We start from the raw sequence: 17,625 nt of genomic DNA, 5'->3' as shown, positions 1-17,625 counted from the left end.
CGTAACAAAATCTGGAAAAAGTCAAGGGGTCCGAATACTTTCTGAATGCACTGTATACTCCTTGTACTCATTCAGCTATTTCAGTTTATTTTAATGTCTATACTAACTGTGGATTTCTGGAATGCTACAACATGTACCAACATATCCTTAGCAGCTGTAATTTAACTTTTAGACTATGAACAATGTGTCAGAAAAGTAACATTCCAACATGCTTATTTTCAGACACAGGGAAAAATACAGATGCTGTCGATAAAATCTCGTAAAATTTGTATCATGTAGTTATGAACTACAAGCTGTTCTAGACTTTTCTGTTACAGCGATTATGACAAAGTGTCAACTCAACGTTGCATAAGGTGACTTGGTCTCCTAGACAATATCATTCTTAACATACTCTACATAATACACATGTGTCAATTCACAAACAAACAGTTTCAGATGCCACCTAAATGAAAAGGCAAATATGAACGAATAAAATATATTAATGTTACATTTCTTCAATACAAATGATACATTTAAGAAGATTTGAACAGAATTCTGCTTTGTCTTCGAAGCCACCATTTGTTTGTTTTGAGTGCATCTAAAATCTGTAAAGATTCCTGTCTTAGTGCAACAATGTGATGCATCTTCTCTACAATTTTTTTCTTCTTGTTACAAGTGGCTCCTCCTTGTTCCCACTACTGTAGACTTCCTGGTTCTTTGGACGGGCACTTAAACCAGTGTCTGATGAAAGTCATTGCACCTTGACCCATTTTCAAGCTGTCCCTGAATCATCTATGAGGGTGCTATAAACAAGTGGATGTGAGTCTCTTCATTCCTCTTCTCTGGGCCAAACTTGAACACTGCACAGGCTCCAGCTTTGGGGCCAGAGGCGATCGATTCAACGCCAAGTATGTTGCAGCCATTGCTCCCTAGGGAGACAGAAAACACTTAAAGTATATAAAGTTATTCTATTCTAAAACGGCATAATTAAAGGGGGTATAGCAAGTACAGTATGTGAAACGTTGAGCAGGTTTCAAATTACTTTTGCTGACGTAGAAAATGCAAAAGTTCTACATGTAATGGTATATCTGTACACAAGGTGGCAGTAGAATGACAACAGCACTTCTACAGAGGAGAAATTCATGTGTGAGAGACCTTTCATCAGACAGAGAGCTTTAGAAGACAACGTTGCTTGTGATGCAAAACAATAACTATCACAATTAGCTAACATCATTTGCTTAGTGACAAAGATCGACTAGCCTGGTCAATCAGTCAAACCACTGGGCTGAGGTGAAGCAATGTTGTCAGTCAGGCTAGAGATTGGCAACACGTACAGATGATGTTGCTTCTTACATTATGTCAGGTTTGGGCTTTTCATCAGGTTTTCCTCCTTACCTTAACAAGCTGTACATCCTGTCTGATGAGCTGACACTGAGACAGCTGTTCTTGGTTGACTATCCACTGGTGTCTGAGGACCTGGGGAGCCGTCAGCCGTTGGTGTGGATCCACATGGAGCATCTTAGTGACTATGTCCTATTGGAACCCAATACAGAAATAGTCTAGTTAGGACCACTATGAAATGCAGCGTTGCAGCTAAACCAATGTGGATGGGATTTCATTTCAAACTTCCATGTACAACAATTGGATGTGAACTGGATTTATTAAATCATTAAATAAACAGTGATGTGCTATTAATGAAGGACAAATAACCGCACCTTTGCATCATCAGAAACTGTATCCCAGTTTCCGCCGGTGAGGGCATATTTTCCGCTACCAATGCGAGCCAGTATTTCCTCCGGGGTGTCATCAGGACCATTGGCAAAAGGGGTGAAGCTGTAAACACAAGGGTGAAGAAGGAAAAGACAATCAAACACTTTTCAATCAAACTTCCCTGCTCTGCAGTAATAAATGTGCTTTACTGTTGCACAGTAGGGAAAGATATATGTGAGTTTGTTTGAATTTGGGGTCTTAAATCTAGGTGTTTGTGAGGTGTGATTCTACAATACCTCGGCTGAGCTATTTTTAGAAGTAATATGAATAATGGCGTCAAGAGTGTCCCAATGGGCACAGACGTCCGTTTAACGTCTAGTTTTGATTTTCATTTGGTTGAGTTGTCAACTAACGTGAATTCAATGTGAAATCAACAACAACAAAAAAATCACCATATCAATGGATTTAGGTTAAAAGTTGGTTGAAAAAAGATACAATTCCCTTACGTTTTCAAATCCAATCAGTTTTCCACGTTGATTCAACGTCATCACATTGAATTGTTTGGTTGAAATGACATGGAAACAATGTTGATTCAACCAGTTTTCACCCAGTGAAAGAATGCTGCTTTTTTCTAATGCCCTGATTAGAGATTTTAAACCTGAGCCGCAGACTGGGACATTAAATTGTCAGGGCAGGTCCTGAGAGATTTGGGCTTGTGAAGAGTACAATTACAATGACTCTACCACAGACTCGACCTCAGCTTAGAAAGTAATCTGTCCTCCACTGTCCCAAAAATGAGTCATTCAATCAGTGGTAGCCAGGAGAAGTAGCAAAGTGCAAATGTTGCTTCCCCTGCCAGGTTTATATAAACCAGTGAAATTAGGTTTACCCTGCCAGGTTTAAATAAACCAGTGAATTAGGCTTACCCTGCCAGGTTTAAATAAACCAGTGAATTAGGCTTACCCTGCCAGGTTTAAATAAACCAGTGAATTAGGCTTACCCTGCCAGGTTTAAATAAACCAGTGAAATTAGGTTTACCCTGCCAGGTTTAAATAACCTAATTTCACTGGTTTATTTAAACCTGGCAGGGGAAGCCTAATTCACTGGTTTATTTAAACCTGGCAGGGTAAACCTAATTTCACTGGTTTTACCCTGCCAGGTTTAAATAAACCAGTGAATTAGGCTTCCCCTGCCAGGTTTAAATAAACCAGTGAATTAGGCTTACCCTGCGAGCATAGTGTAGAGTAGGATCCCCAAACTCCAGATGTCACAAGCAGCATCATACCCCTGCTTCTTCAGGACCTATGAAAGACATGGTCAATCTGTGTCACATCACAATATAGGGATGTACTTGAAATAAATAAGATCAAATGTTTCCTCACCTCTGGAGCCACAAAGTTTGCTGTGTAACAAGGTGTCATGAGGAGACCGTTTTCCGCCCTTAATTGTTTGGCAAACCCAAAATCACATATTCGGATCGATTCTGGATCTCCCGTTTCATCCACATAGAGGAGGTTGCTTGGTTTCAGGTCTCGATGTACCACCTATGACAAAACAGATAAGCTAATAGGAATGTACCAGGGGTGCTACTCCTTCACTTTGATGAAGATTTTAGTTGGACGTATATAGGTAACGGCTAGAATAAAATGGGTATCTGTCAGAAAAAAAGGAAACACCCCAGTAAATGAGGGACACAAAGTATATTGAAAGCAGGTGGTTCCACACAGGTATGGTTCCTGAGGTAATTAAGCAATTAACTTCCCATCATGCTTAGGGTCATGTATAAAACATGCCTAGTAGCCTGTTATTTTGGTTACCATGGCTAGAAGAGGAAGGAAGGCCAGAGGAAGACTATTCACTCAGCTACCGTCCGGACCAACAGGTGCCGGGTTTCTAGCCCCAAGCCGTAAGACTGTTAAATAGCCAGACTGCTAAATAGTTCATTAAATGGTTACCCAGACTATCTGCATTGACCCTATCTTGCAGCGACTCTGTACACACTCCCAAAACTCTATATACACCCACTCATGCAGACACAATACACTGACACACTCACACAAAACCCACACACATTCACATACACTACACACGCACACACACATAAGACACACATGCATAGCGACAGAACACAAACTCACAGACGCCAATACCAAAACAACAAACACACATATACACATCATTTGCTGCTGCTACTCTGTACTATATTTTACTCTTATCTATCCTGATGCCTAGTCAGTTGACCCTACCTTCATGTACATATCTATCTCAAATACCTTATTATTATCTATCCTATTGCCTAGTCACTTTATCCTGCCTTCATCTACCTCAAATACCTCATCTGGTACTGGTACTCCCTGTATATAGCTATTCCTTCTGTACATTGATCTGGTACTGGTACTCCCCGTATATAGCTCCATTCTTGTGTATTTTTTATATTTTTTATTTCACCTTTATTTAACCAGGTAGGCAAGTTGAGAACAAGTTCTCATTTACAAATGCGACCTATTTAATGTTATTCCTCGTGTTACTGTTTATCTATGTATTATTATTGAACTCTGCATCGTTGCGAAGGGCTCGTAAACAAGCATTTCACTTACACCCATTGTATTCAGCGCATGTGACAAATAAAATGTGATTTGATTTGAAAAAATGAAGAGATCTCAGTGATTTTGAAATAGGGTTCTCAAAGGAGCACAGGGGTGTGTGTGTCTCAGTAACCAGATCTCAACCCAATTGAACACTTATGGGAGATTCTGGAGTGTCACCTGAGACAGCGTTTTCCACCACCATCAGTTTTGATGGAATTTCTCCTAGAAGAATGGTGTCGCATCCCAAGAATTTAGTTCCAGACACAAGTAGAATCTATTCCAAGGTGCACGGAAGCTGTTCTGGCTCGTGGTGGCCCAACCCCCTATTAAGACACTTTATGTTGGTGTTTCCTTCATTTTGGCAGTTACCTGTACATGAATGATACTAACCCCGTGAGTGAAGCTACTCCACTGTACTTGTACATGAATGATACTGACCCCGTGAGTGAAGCTTCTCCACTGTACCCGTACATGAATGATACTGACCCCCTGTGAGTGAAGGTACTCCCCTGTACCCGTACATGAATGATACTGACCCCCTGTGAGTGAAGATGCTCCCCTGTACCCGTACATGAATGATACTGACCCCCTGTGAGTGAAGGTACTCCACTGTCTTGGTAATAGTGCAGAGAAGAACAGAGGCCTCTCGCTCAGAGAAACACTTCTGATAGAGTATTCTGTCCAGCAGCTCCCCACCTCTCATCAGCTCCATCACAAGGTACACATACCTCCCATCGTCATAGACCTAGGGGCCAAAAATACATTTTAATACCATGTGGAGGTATTTATGAACCAAAAACTACATTAGTCTAGTCCACACAGCCAACAAACAGTGGCTAGTAAAATCCAATAAGGACATACATTTGAAGTCGGAAGTTTACATACACCTTAGCCAAATACATTTAAACTCAGTTTCACAATTCTTGACATTTAATCCTAGTAAAAAATCCCTGTCTTAGGTCAGTTAGGATCACCACTTTATTTTAAGAATGTGAAATGTCAGAATAATAGTAGTGAGAATGATTTAGCTTTTATTTCTTTCATCACATTCCCAGTGGGTCAGAAGTTTACATACACTCAATTAGTATTTGGTAGCATTGTCTTTTAAATGGTTTAACTTGGGTCAAGCATTTCGGGTAGCCTTCCCCAAGCTTCCCACAATAAGTTGGGTGAATTTTGGCCCATTCTTCTGACAGAGCTGGTGTAACGGAGTCAGGTTTGTAGGCCTCCTTGCTCACACATGCTTTTACAGTTCTGCCAACACATTTCTATAGGATTGAGGTCAGGGCTTTGTGATGGACACTCCAATACCTTGACCTTCTTGTCCTTAAGCCATTTTGCCACAACTTTGGAAGTATGCTTGGGGTCATTGTCCACTTGGAAGACCCATTTGCGACCAAGCTTTAACTTCCTGACTGATGTCTTGAAATGTTGCTTCAATATATCCACATAATTTTCCTCCCTCATGATGCCATCTATTTTGTGAAGTGCATCAGTCCCTCCTGCAGTAAAGCACCTCCACAACATGATGCTGCCACCCCTGTGCTTCACGGTTGGGATGGTGTTCTTCGGTTTGCAAGCCTCCCCCTTTTTCCTCCAAACATAACGATGGTCATTATGGCCAAACAGTTCTATTTATGTTTCATCAGACCAGAGGACATTTCTCCAAAAAGTATGATCTTTGTCCTCATGTGCAGTTGCAAACCGTAGTCTGGCATTTTTATGGTGGTTTTGGAGCAGTGGCTTCTTCCTTGCTGAGCGGCCTTTCTGGTTATGTTGATATAGAACTTGTTTTACTGTGGATATACACTTTTGTACCAGCATCTTCACAAGGTCCTTTGCTGTTGTTCTGGTATTGATTTGCACTTTTAGCACCTGAGCGGTATGATGGGTGAGTGGTCCCATGGTGTTTATTCTTGCGTACTATTGTTTGTACAGATGAACGTGGTACCTTCAGGCGTTTCGAAATTGCTCCCAAGAATGAACCAGAATTGTGGAGGTCTACAATTTTTGGCTGATTTTCCCATGATGTCAAACAAAGAGGCACTGAGTTTGAAGGTAGGCCTCGAAATACATCCACAGGTACACCTCCAATTGACTCAAATTATGTCAATTAGCCTATCAGAAGCTTCTAAAGCCATGACAGCTTTTTCTGGAATTTTTCAAGCTGTTTAAAAGGCACAGTTAACTTAGTTTATGTAAACTTCTGACCCACTGGAATTGTGATACAGTGAATTATAAATTAAATCATCTGTAAACAATTGTTGGAAAAATTACTTGTGTCATGCACAAAGTAGATGTACTAACCGACTTGCCAAAACGATGGTTTATTAAGAAGAAATTTGAGGAGTGATTGAAAAACAAGTTTTAATGACTCCAACCTAAGTATATGTAAACTTACAACTTCAACTGTAGAAGATAAAATGAAATATTAGGGTCAGTGAAAATTCAATGAAGTTTGCAGGGGCACATTTTTCCTTAGGTATGCAAACTGGCAAGGTTCTCTGCCCTTATGGGGGGCTTTCAGCATGTGCGTGTGTATGGGAGTCATTGAATGATGACATACATCCTTCAGCGTGATGATGTTTGGATGCTGCCCGTATCTCAACAGAATCTCAATTTCCTCAGATGGATCTTTCTTAACTCTGTCGATGATCTGAAAGAGACACCCCCCCTGTTAAATTACAACTGCTTGGTTCCCTCATGATAAAATGTGTAACTCAGAGCATCGTCTGCACAACATACAGAATCATTGTCGCTGCGTGAATCATCCTAAGGGAAACTATATTATAGTTGAAAGGCTTATAGTTGTTGAAGTGCAATGGGTAGCCTATATACAGTACATCACAAGGCTGCAATAATTAAAGGTCGTACATCAACCTGGAGTCTTTGCAGTGATCGTAACGTCCCTTTGTTGTATATGCTGCTGTTTCATGTAACTGACGAGTCGTGAAAAGAATTACCTTCTCTAAGAATGATAAACTATCTATACATAAACATTCCCCTTGAAAAATCTACCCATACGGTTCACTTACTTTGACAGCATATTCAACACTGGTGATTTTGTGGATGCATCGTTTGCAGACAGAGTACGCCCCCAAGCCCACCTCCTCCTTTACCTCATACCCATCTGTGAAATGGATGTTGGTCCCATGAAGTTGCTGAAATGACAAACATGTCCAGCCATCACAAATACGTTTAAGCATATTTTACATAAAAGCCTTTGGTCATAATCATGCTCCAGTAAGCTTGTCAACAGACTTCCTTACTCTTCGCTCATGTTATAATCCTGCTCTGGCAGACTAGGGAATCCATCAGTCCTTCTATAATCCTCAGACATATCCAGGGAAGCCTTTTTCATATGCAAAATGGAGCATACTGGTTTTCAAAACAGATCTACCAAAGCTATCAAATGATTCCCCTGGTAATGATGGTCCTTGAAGAACATTCTAGGTGAACAGTGTTTCTGCCTGAGTGCACTTTGGTCGCATTTCTCCTTTCTCTTGTGATGTATCAAATCAAATCAAATCAATTCAAATGTATTTATATAGCCCTTCGTACATCAGCTGATATCTCAAAGTGCTGTACAGAAACCCAGCCTAAAACCCCAAACAGCAAGCAATGCAGGTGTAGAAGCACGGAGATTGTGTGCTTTTACACACAATGTGATTTTATGTGATTTTACATGTGGAGATTTAGGAAGTGTTCTTCTTTCATGGCTGTATGTCAAATCACAAACGAGAGCAAGAAAAGTGAACTGAAAATGTGAATGTACTACAATAATAGTCTTTCATGGTTTCACACATCACTATAGTAATAGTCTATCATGGTTTCACACATCACTACATTAATAATCTATCATGGTTTCACACATCACTACAGTAATAATCTATCATGGTTTCACACATCACTACAGTAATAATCTATCATGGTTTCACACATCACTATAGTAATAATCTATCATGGTTTCACACATCACTACATTAATAATCTATCATGGTTTCACACATCACTACAGTAATAATCTATCATGGTTTCACACATCACTACAGTAATAATCTATCATGGTTTCACACATCACTAGAGTAATAGTCTCTCTTGGTTTCACACATTCACCTTGTGGTCTGCAGGACATTCCATGCTAGTCTATTGTGTTCTATGAGAGATGTTGGCTTATTCATCCACACTGCAGCAGCTTCTAACCTCACTTGTTCAATACAATGGAAAAAGCAGAGGATCAAAATGTTCCCAGAGCGTTGCCACGGCAGAGCGCACATGGCCATGATGTCATCGACGGAACTATGTGCTACCACAAATCAATATGCTTTGCTGAGGCCTGAGGGCACTGGGAGGCCTTTCTAGTGAGTGACTTTCTCACTCAGGTATGAACCATCTGGTAGAATCAGTTATGTTGTTATTCATGTGAGTGGATGTGTTGTTGTGCGCTGCAGGACACGAGAGGCCTTCTCTGGAGCAGTGGCTGAGATGGTTAAAACAAAAGACCATGGGGATCACCTCCATCTCACCACTGTCACCACGTAAAATAAATTGAATTCATCAGATGCTGTTTTTTTATGTAACTAGGCAAGTCAGTTAAGAGCAAAGTCTTATTTACAATGACGGCCTACCGGGGAACAGTGGGTTAACTGCCTTGTTCAGGAGCAGAAAAACAAATGTTTTACCTTGTCAGCTCAGGGATTCGATCCAGAAACCTTTCGGTTATTGGCCCAACGCTCTAACCACTAGGCTACCTGCTGCCCCAAGGTAGGGGTGGTAGTTGATAGTAAGCTGATACTAAGCTGATAGGTCAGGTAAGGGTGGCAGTTGATACTAAGCTGATAGGTAAGGGTGGCAGTTGATACTAAGCTGATAGGTCAGGTAGGGGTGGTAGTTGATACTAAGCTGATAGGTCAGGTAAGGGTGGTAGTTGATACTAAGCTGACAGGTAAGGGTGGTAGTTGATACTAATCTGATAGGTAAGGGTGGTAGTTGATACTAATCTGATAGGTAAGGGTGGTAGTTGATACTAATCTGATAGGTAAGGTAAGGGTGGTAGTTGATACTAAGCTGATAGGTAAGGGTGGTAGTTGATACTAATCTGATAGGTAAAGGTGGTAGTTGATACTAATCTGATAGGTAAGGTAAGGGTGGTAGTTGATACTAAGCTGATAGGTCAGGTAAGGGTGGTAGTTGATACTAAGCTGATAGGTAAGGGAGGTAGTTGATACTAAGCTGATAGGTAAGGGTGGTAGTTGATACTAAGCTGATAGGTAAGGGTGGTAGTTGATACTAAGCTGATAGGTAAGGGTGGTAGTTGATACTAAGATGATAGGTAAGGGTGGTAGTTGATACTAATCTGATAGGTAAAGGTGGTAGTTGATACTAATCTGATAGGTAAAGGTGGTAGTTGATACTAATCTGATAGGTAAGGTAAGGGTGGTAGTTGATACTAAGCTGATAGGTCAGGTAAGGGTGGTAGTTGATACTAAGCTGATAGGTAAGGGTGGTAGTTGATACTAATCTGATAGGTAAGGGTGGTAGTTGATACTAATCTGATAGGTAAAGGTGGTAGTTGATACTAATCTGATAGGTAAGGTAAGGGTGGTAGTTGATACTAAGCTGATAGGTAAGGGTGGTAGTTGATACTAATCTGATAGGTAAAGGTGGTAGTTGATACTAATCTGATAGGTAAGGTAAGGGTGGTAGTTGATACTAAGCTGATAGGTCAGGTAAGGGTGGCAGTTGATACTAAGCTGATAGGTAAGGGTGGTAGTTGATACTAAGCTGATAGGTAAGGGTGGTAGTTGATACTAAGCTGATAGGTAAGGGTGGTAGTTGATACTAAGATGATAGGTAAGGGTGGCAGTTGATACTAATCTGATAGGTAAAGGTGGTAGTTGATACTAAGATGATAGGTCAGGTAAGGGTGGCAGTTGATACTAAGCTGATAGGTAGGGTGGCAGTTGATACTAATCTGATAGGTAAAGGTGGTAGTTGATACTAATCTGATAGGTCAGGTAAGGGTGGTAGTTGATACTAAGCTGATAGGTCAGGTAAGGGTGGCAGTTGATACTAAGCTGATAGGTAAGGGTGGTAGTTGATACTGATAGGTAAGGGTGGTAGTTGATACTGATAGGTAAGGGTGGTAGTTGATACTAAGATGATAGGTAAGGTAGTTGATACTAATCTGATAGGTAAAGGTGGTGGATAGATGATAGGTCAGGTACAGTTGATACTAAGCTGATAGGTCAGGTAAATCTGGGTGGTAGTTGATACTAAGCTGATAGGTCAGGTAAGAGTGGTAGTTGATACTAAGATGATAGGTCAGGTAAGAGTGGTAGTTGATACTAAGCTGATAGGTCAGGTAAGAGTGGTAGTTGATACTAAGCTGATAGGTCAGGTAAGAGTGGTAGTTGATACTAAGCTGATAGGTCAGGTAAGAGTGGTAGTTGATACTAAGATGATAGGTCAGGTAAGAGTGGTAGTTGATACTAAGCTGATAGGTCAGGTAATCCATACACATATAGTCCAAAGGAAAGGGGTCTCCCTGAAGCACCAAAAAAAGTATCAATTATTTATATGAATGATTTACATAAAGCAGATAATCAGCCTTTAATTCCTTTACTCAACACTTTCTGAATAGAGTATCGAAAGTGGTTAATCTAATGTATTATGATGTTATGCTAGGACATCCCCATGAGGTTCCTTCCTGATATCATATTGATTTCTTCTTCATTTGTACATACAGTTTCAAAAACAAGGCTTGATATTCCCCTTGAAGTTGAGACTATAGAGACACCAACGTCCATTTGGTGGTTACATTTAATTCATGGACAATTGAAAATATATATAAAAAGACAATTGCCTGAAGGATGTCATATTATCTAAAAAATATTGATATTTTTTATTGTTTCAAATATTCCTTTGAGTATTTAATAAGTTTATATGGTTGATGGAGGAGCTGTATACCTGAGTTGATTAGTCCTCTCCCTCTAGCATACTCACTTGTACAATAGGGTTGACTGTTGAGTTCTGCTGTATTTCAGCAATAGACTGGTCCTGGTCCAGATTAGTGGCCACGAAGCTGAACCCTCTGAAGAGCTGGTGTGTGTTGTCACTGGGAGGGATGCCAGGCGAGTCTGATGGGAGAAGGTGACAGATGGTACAGAACCTGTTACAACCTCTACTGTCTGATGGGAGAACAGGACAGACATGGGAACTTGGACATATTAGCAACTGGAAATACATTACATTGTTGAGTTAATGTAATTTATCATGAATTTACTTTTGAGGGGCAGTCCCATTGTAGTGTACAGATGTGGCCTATAGGGTCTTTTTTATTATTATTATTTAACCTTTATGTACAGCTACAGCTACTGACTTTGCACACTAGCAGCTGATATATGAGGTTAAATATTGGTACTTTTGTACCAAATTTCCTTTGCACATGGACTAGGATTCATTGAGTACGTTTCCATGCACACTAATAATTCAACATTCAACTGATTATGGCAGTAGGCCAAATATAGCATTGTAGTGTAGGCCAAATAGTCCCAATGAGTAAACACCTTACTCTGCTCATCTTAAATCGGCATAAAGTCATAATGGAAGTAAGCACACAGCGATTAAAACGCCTGGTTTTCTGAGCACTCTTTCAAATGATTAGGACATGTAAATGCTTTAAATCAGAGTTATACTGTAGCAGTGGATTTGATATGGCCATGTGGTAGCATGAGCAGCATGAGCAGCATGAGCAGCATGAGCAGCATGAGCAGCATGAGCAGCATGAGCAGCATGAGCAGCATGAGCAGCATGAGCAGCATGAGCTGCCTTCTTTTGCGCTGCGAGAGTGAACTGAGTTTGGAAAAACGTATGAATGGTTTTCACATATAAACGTTATATGTCCGAACTCAGAATCAAATATGCTTCAGAAAAATAACATGGTAGAACATTCATTCTGATTGGTGATTTTCTGCATTTATTTAAGTCCCACCAGGAAGTCTGATTTCAGATGTGACCTTGGAAACAGGATTATTAGGAAAATCGATCTTCTTGCAAAGCATGCAAACGTTTAAGTCAAACTATTATATTAATCTGATTATTCACAATAATCATATTATTGTGTGCATGTAACTGCACTCATTGAATGATATAATCATTTCAGAGGGTTGTGGCTGGTTGACTTTGTCGATATGGAAGTGTTCTTTATGTCGATATAAAAGAGGGGGTTATTTGTCAGTAATTTAACAGCAAATTGATGTCAGTTTGTGTGTGGAACACAGATGCATGGAGAAATTATTATTTTGAGTAAACAGCATAACAGAGAAGCAAACGGCATGAAATGAAACATAACATCATGATTAATGAAATTATGTGGCAACATCCCACACACACACACACACACACACACACACAAACGCACACCACACACGCCAACGGGCTGAACTACTTCACCTACAATTACTAATCACCTGTTGGTGTGCGGGAGGTGAATTCGGGGTCAAAGTGGAAGGTGTCTTCTGGCCTGCCCACTGCTGGTTTGAATGGAGGCTTGATCTCTCTTCTGTAAAGCTTCTGTGGTTTCACCATGAGGGGGAAAGGTAAAATGCTACTTTAATTTTTCCATTTAGTATTGAGCTACATTTAATCCATGGTGATTTGGTATGTCTCTTTGCTTGATCTGTTAGTATGGCAACCAAAAACCAAAACAAGGTAAGAGAAATAGGTCAGTGACTTCTGAGAGTAAAAATAGATTATGTTTCAACCCAAATACTGTACAGAAAATTGTCCTCTTGGAAAGAAGAAAGCTTTCAATTATCTTGTTTTCTTCCCTCTCTACTTAGTAGGTACAAAGTCCGAGGTAAAATACCTTCACTTCTTGTATGAAAGTACAACAATCCAAAGGAAATCCTCAGGACATATCAAAAAGCAATGGATGGTCATCTTTGCCTTTAATGATTTCTAGAAAAGGTTACGAGAAGCATTGTACTCACATTCCAATCTATATTTCCAAAGAAATTATGCCTTTTAATCTCCTCGACTCCATCTGGTCCAGCACCTAACAGTAAAATACACCAGGACATTTAGATTGAATACTCTTTTTAGCTTCACTGGGCTGTAAATTTCTCACTTACTAAAATTCTATCTCAAGTATCTCTGCTCTTTCAGTGAGAATATGGGGTATTATGGGTAATATTAGCTACACTATCTAGACCATTTTATTTAACTAGGGTCTCCGGTGGTGGCTACATAACATATAAGCACTATACAGTAATACATAAAGGCTCACATTCCTGCCTTATAAAGGTTCATATTCATGCCTTATAAAGGCTCACATTCATGCCTTATAAAGGCTCACATTCATGCCTTATAAAGGCTCACATTCCTGCCTTATAAAGGTTCATATTCATGCCTTATAAAGGCTCACATTCATGCCTTATAAAGGTTCATATTCATGCCTTATAAAGGCTCACATTCATGCCTTATAAAGGCTCATATTCATGCTCATATACATGTCTTATAAAGGCTCATATACATGTCTTATAAAGGCTCATATAGATGCATATAACACATATAACCTCTCAGCTTTAGGTAAATTATGACTAATATTTCCCGTAATGATACATAAAGAATGACTCCAGTTTGAAGAGGTCTCGGTGAATTTACTCTCTATCTTATAAATCACGGAGGAAGTGATTCATATGACGATATTCAGTCCCACCACTGGCCAACCAGCTTCTACCGATGGGTAAGAGAAAACATACAGTAACTGTGCCCTCTAGCCTGCACTATCCTAAGATTCAGATTTCAATGCTGTCTACTGTGTCCCATTTAATAAATGAGAAAAGGTTGATCTAATGCTGTAAATTTGTCTTCCAATTGATGAATAGAATGGATCATGTGAAAAGACACATTTTAGTAATGCTCTTGACTACATACCTAATCTATTGGCAGGATTTCTTTTGAAGAGGGCCCGTATTAGACTTTGCACCTCTGGGCTTAAGAATTGTGGCATGCCAAGTTTTGCCCTACGAAACAGGATAAAAAAGTTATTTCACAGAAAAAAATATTATTTCATATATAGTCTTGTATTTATAAGGGATCCCCATTAGCTGTTGGCAAGGCAGCAGCTACTCTTCCTGGGGTAGTTGCCATAGACATTGTCAGTATAGTATCTTACTTCAGTATCAGGACCATTGTTTCCTTGCGGTCTTTGCCTTGAAATGGTAGAGATCCTGTCAGCATTTCAAACTGAAATCAAAGATAAAAAATGTCAATGGCAATTTACAAATCAATCTAATGTATTTCACCACAATTTGAACAGCTTCTACTTACATTTAGGTAGACACTCTTAATCCAGAGTGATTTACAGTAGTGAGGACACACATTTTCATACTGGTCCCTTATGAGAATCAAACCCACAACCTTGGTGTTGCAAGCACCATCCTCTACAAACTGAGCTACACAGGAAAGCTGTGAAAATGCTGAAAATACTACAATCAAACTGTTGTCATCAACTTCTTCAACCATTAAAATGAATGTGCAATAGCACTCAACATTAAAAGCTTGCATTGATGCTAGCTCCTGTCCTTATGTCTCCCTTTATGTAACATTTAATCTACAGATGTAGGATCCTAATTTGATCACTCTTTTGCTTCATTATTTACATAAATTCACTGAAAACCCACGCTAACACATGGTTACATTAACAGTATTGCACTTTTCATGTAGCCTAATTTTAGCCTAACCACCGATCAAGCAATATTATGGACTTAACATTAAAATCCTGTTGGTGCAAGATTATTTTGCTGTGACAATATAGGTCAAATTAGGATTCTACAGCTGTATGTGAGTGTGAATACAAATTCAAGCGGCCATGCTCACGTGTTGAGCATTAGATGGCTCAATGCTTTCTGACAATATAATCATCTGACAATACTTGAAACAAAGTCAATTTGCTGTGTGTGTGTTTGTGTGCCTCTGCTACATCATTGATTGATTCCTCGAAAACAATCCCCCACAGCCAGGGTGCCCTTATCAGTTTGAATTGAGCTCAACTCAGAATTCATTTACATAAATAAACCAGCTCTTCTCTGCTCTAGAGGAAATTCGATTTTCCTGTCTACATTATTTCTATTTTCATATGGTTCTCATACGTTAAGTGTTACAAAAAAAACATTACAGTGCAATGACTTTTCATTTCCTGATTATTGCTGTACGAAATGAGGGAAGTTGAGGAGCTGCCCAGGTCTGCAGTGTCACAGATGACTCACAATTGCTGTTTGCTTTGAGGACTAGGTGTTTGGCATATCAAGTGAGGTAGTTATGCCAGACATCTTGGCTGGCTAACTCACTATACTAGGGCATGATATAGGAAAAATAATATTTTCCAGCTACTACACATGCTCTTCTTCTAGCACTGCAGATGGAGAGCCAGGTGAAACCAGTAAGAGTGCCTGGTGCTTTTCTTTAGGAGAGAGCAGAGCTTGTGTTATAAAATCAAATCAAAGTAAATGTTTTTGCATGCACAGGATACAACAGGTGTAAACAGTCCAGCGAAATGCTTACTTTAAAGCTCTTCCTCAACAATGGAGTGTTTAATATCAAAGGTAAGAAAATAGAAAATCCAGGATAGGATTCTGAAATAGAGCACAAAATCAATACTAGGCCCAAATTCTGTACCCTAAAGGAATACATTTGACGAGGTTTGTATTGATCTGGTTTTAATGCGAGACTAAAGTATTGAGCCTTGAAAACATTAGGGAAATATAAAGGAACTAGAGGCAGTCCCTTGTACTTTAGAGAAAGTGGAGAACTAGAGGCAGTCCCTTGTTTTTTTTGCATTTTACTGCAGTGGGCTAAATCAAGGTCACACAGAGTGTTTCTTGGTAGTCTTAAACAAATCTACTCTGAAACAAAAATATACACCTCACACACGGTTATAGGCTTAAAAAAAAGAAAACACCTGTCCATGTCCCGCTCGCCGACCATAGTAGTGACTACCGAACGGCTCCCCGACTCACTCATTGCTGCTGCTCATTGGACCCTATGATCACTCCGCTACACAGCTGATGCCCCCTGGACTGTTTCGATAACACGGTACCTCATTTGGTTTATCCCCAGCCTTGACCTCAGGTCCTGTATGTGCACAACTGACCCGCTCTGCCCATTCATCGCTATTTACCCGTTGTTGTCTTAGTTCTCCCGATCAACACCTGTGATTGCTTTATGCCTTTCTTGAATGTCAATATGCCTTGTCTACTGCTGCCTCGGCTAGTTCGTATTGTTTTATTTCACTGTAGAGCCCGCAGTCCCGCTCAACATGCCTTAGATAGCTCTTTTGTCCCACCCCCCACACATGCGGAGACCTCACCTGGCTTAACTGGTACCACCAGAGACGAAACCTCTCTCATCGTCACTCAACGCCTAGGTTTACCTCCACTGTACTCACATCCTACCATACCCTTGTCTGTACACTATGCCCTGAATCTATTCTACCATGCCCAGAAATCTTCTCCTTTTATTCTCTGTTCCCAAAGAACTAGATGACCAGTTCTTATAGCCTTTAGCCGTACCCTCATCCTACTCATCCTCTGGTGATGTAGAGGTTAACCCAGGCCCTATAGACCCCAGCACCACACCTATTCCCCAGGAACTATCATTTGTTGACTTCTGTAACCGTAAAAACCTTGGTTTCATGCATGTTAACATCAGAAGCCTCCTCCCTAAGTTTGTTTTATTCACTGCTTTAGCACACTCTGCCAACCCTGATGTCCTAGCCGTGTCTGAATCCTGGTTAGGAAGGACCAGAAATTCTCTAATTTCCATCCCCAACTCCAACATTTTCTGCCAAGATAGAACTGCCAAAGGGGGCGGAGTTGCAATCTACTGCAGAGATAGTCTGCAGAGTTCTGTCATGCTATCCAGGTATGTGCCCAAACAGTTCGAGCTTCTATTTTTAAAAATCCACCTTTCCAGAAATACTGTTAGGTGACCTAAACTGGGATATGCTTACCACCCCAGTCAGTCATCCTTCAATCTAAGCTAGATGCCCTCAATCTCACAAAAGATCAAGGAACCTAACAGGTACAACCCTAAATCCGTAAACACGGGCACCCTCATAGATATCACCCTGACCAACCTGCCCTTTGCTGTCTTCAACCAGGATAACAGTGATCACTGCCTCATTGCCTGCATCCGTACTGGGTCCGCGGTCAAACGACCATCCCTCATCACTGTCAAACGCTCCCTAAAACACTTCAGCGAGCAGGCCTTTCTAATCGACCTGGCCTGGGTATCCTGGAAGGATATTGACCTCTTCCTGTCAGTAGAGGATGCCTTGTTATTC

The 17,625-nt window shown here is 40.3% G+C and overlaps 1 protein-coding gene across 1 annotated transcript in view; it reads right to left on the bottom strand.

Annotated features, from left to right (window-relative positions):
* LOC112224651 (ribosomal protein S6 kinase alpha-2) overlaps nt 1-17,625 on the bottom strand; it is a 35,128-nt gene continuing 17,503 nt past the window's right edge. The window contains exons 9-21 of the mRNA XM_024388336.2: nt 14,458-14,528; nt 14,217-14,305; nt 13,271-13,335; nt 12,749-12,851; nt 11,283-11,416; nt 7,313-7,438; nt 6,844-6,933; nt 4,864-5,022; nt 3,072-3,233; nt 2,915-2,991; nt 1,695-1,812; nt 1,375-1,512; nt 1-908 (exon numbers count right to left, since the gene is read on the bottom strand). Coding sequence (XP_024244104.1) covers nt 783-908; nt 1,375-1,512; nt 1,695-1,812; nt 2,915-2,991; nt 3,072-3,233; nt 4,864-5,022; nt 6,844-6,933; nt 7,313-7,438; nt 11,283-11,416; nt 12,749-12,851; nt 13,271-13,335; nt 14,217-14,305; nt 14,458-14,528 — 1,458 coding nt within the window. The 3' untranslated portion in view covers nt 1-782. The remainder of the gene's footprint in view (nt 909-1,374; nt 1,513-1,694; nt 1,813-2,914; nt 2,992-3,071; nt 3,234-4,863; nt 5,023-6,843; nt 6,934-7,312; nt 7,439-11,282; nt 11,417-12,748; nt 12,852-13,270; nt 13,336-14,216; nt 14,306-14,457; nt 14,529-17,625) is intronic.

The sequence above is a fragment of the Oncorhynchus tshawytscha genome, linkage group LG25 (genome assembly GCF_018296145.1).
Source record: "Oncorhynchus tshawytscha isolate Ot180627B linkage group LG25, Otsh_v2.0, whole genome shotgun sequence".
NCBI lineage: Eukaryota > Metazoa > Chordata > Actinopteri > Salmoniformes > Salmonidae > Oncorhynchus > Oncorhynchus tshawytscha.
This window is presented reverse-complemented; position numbering and strand designations above follow the sequence as displayed.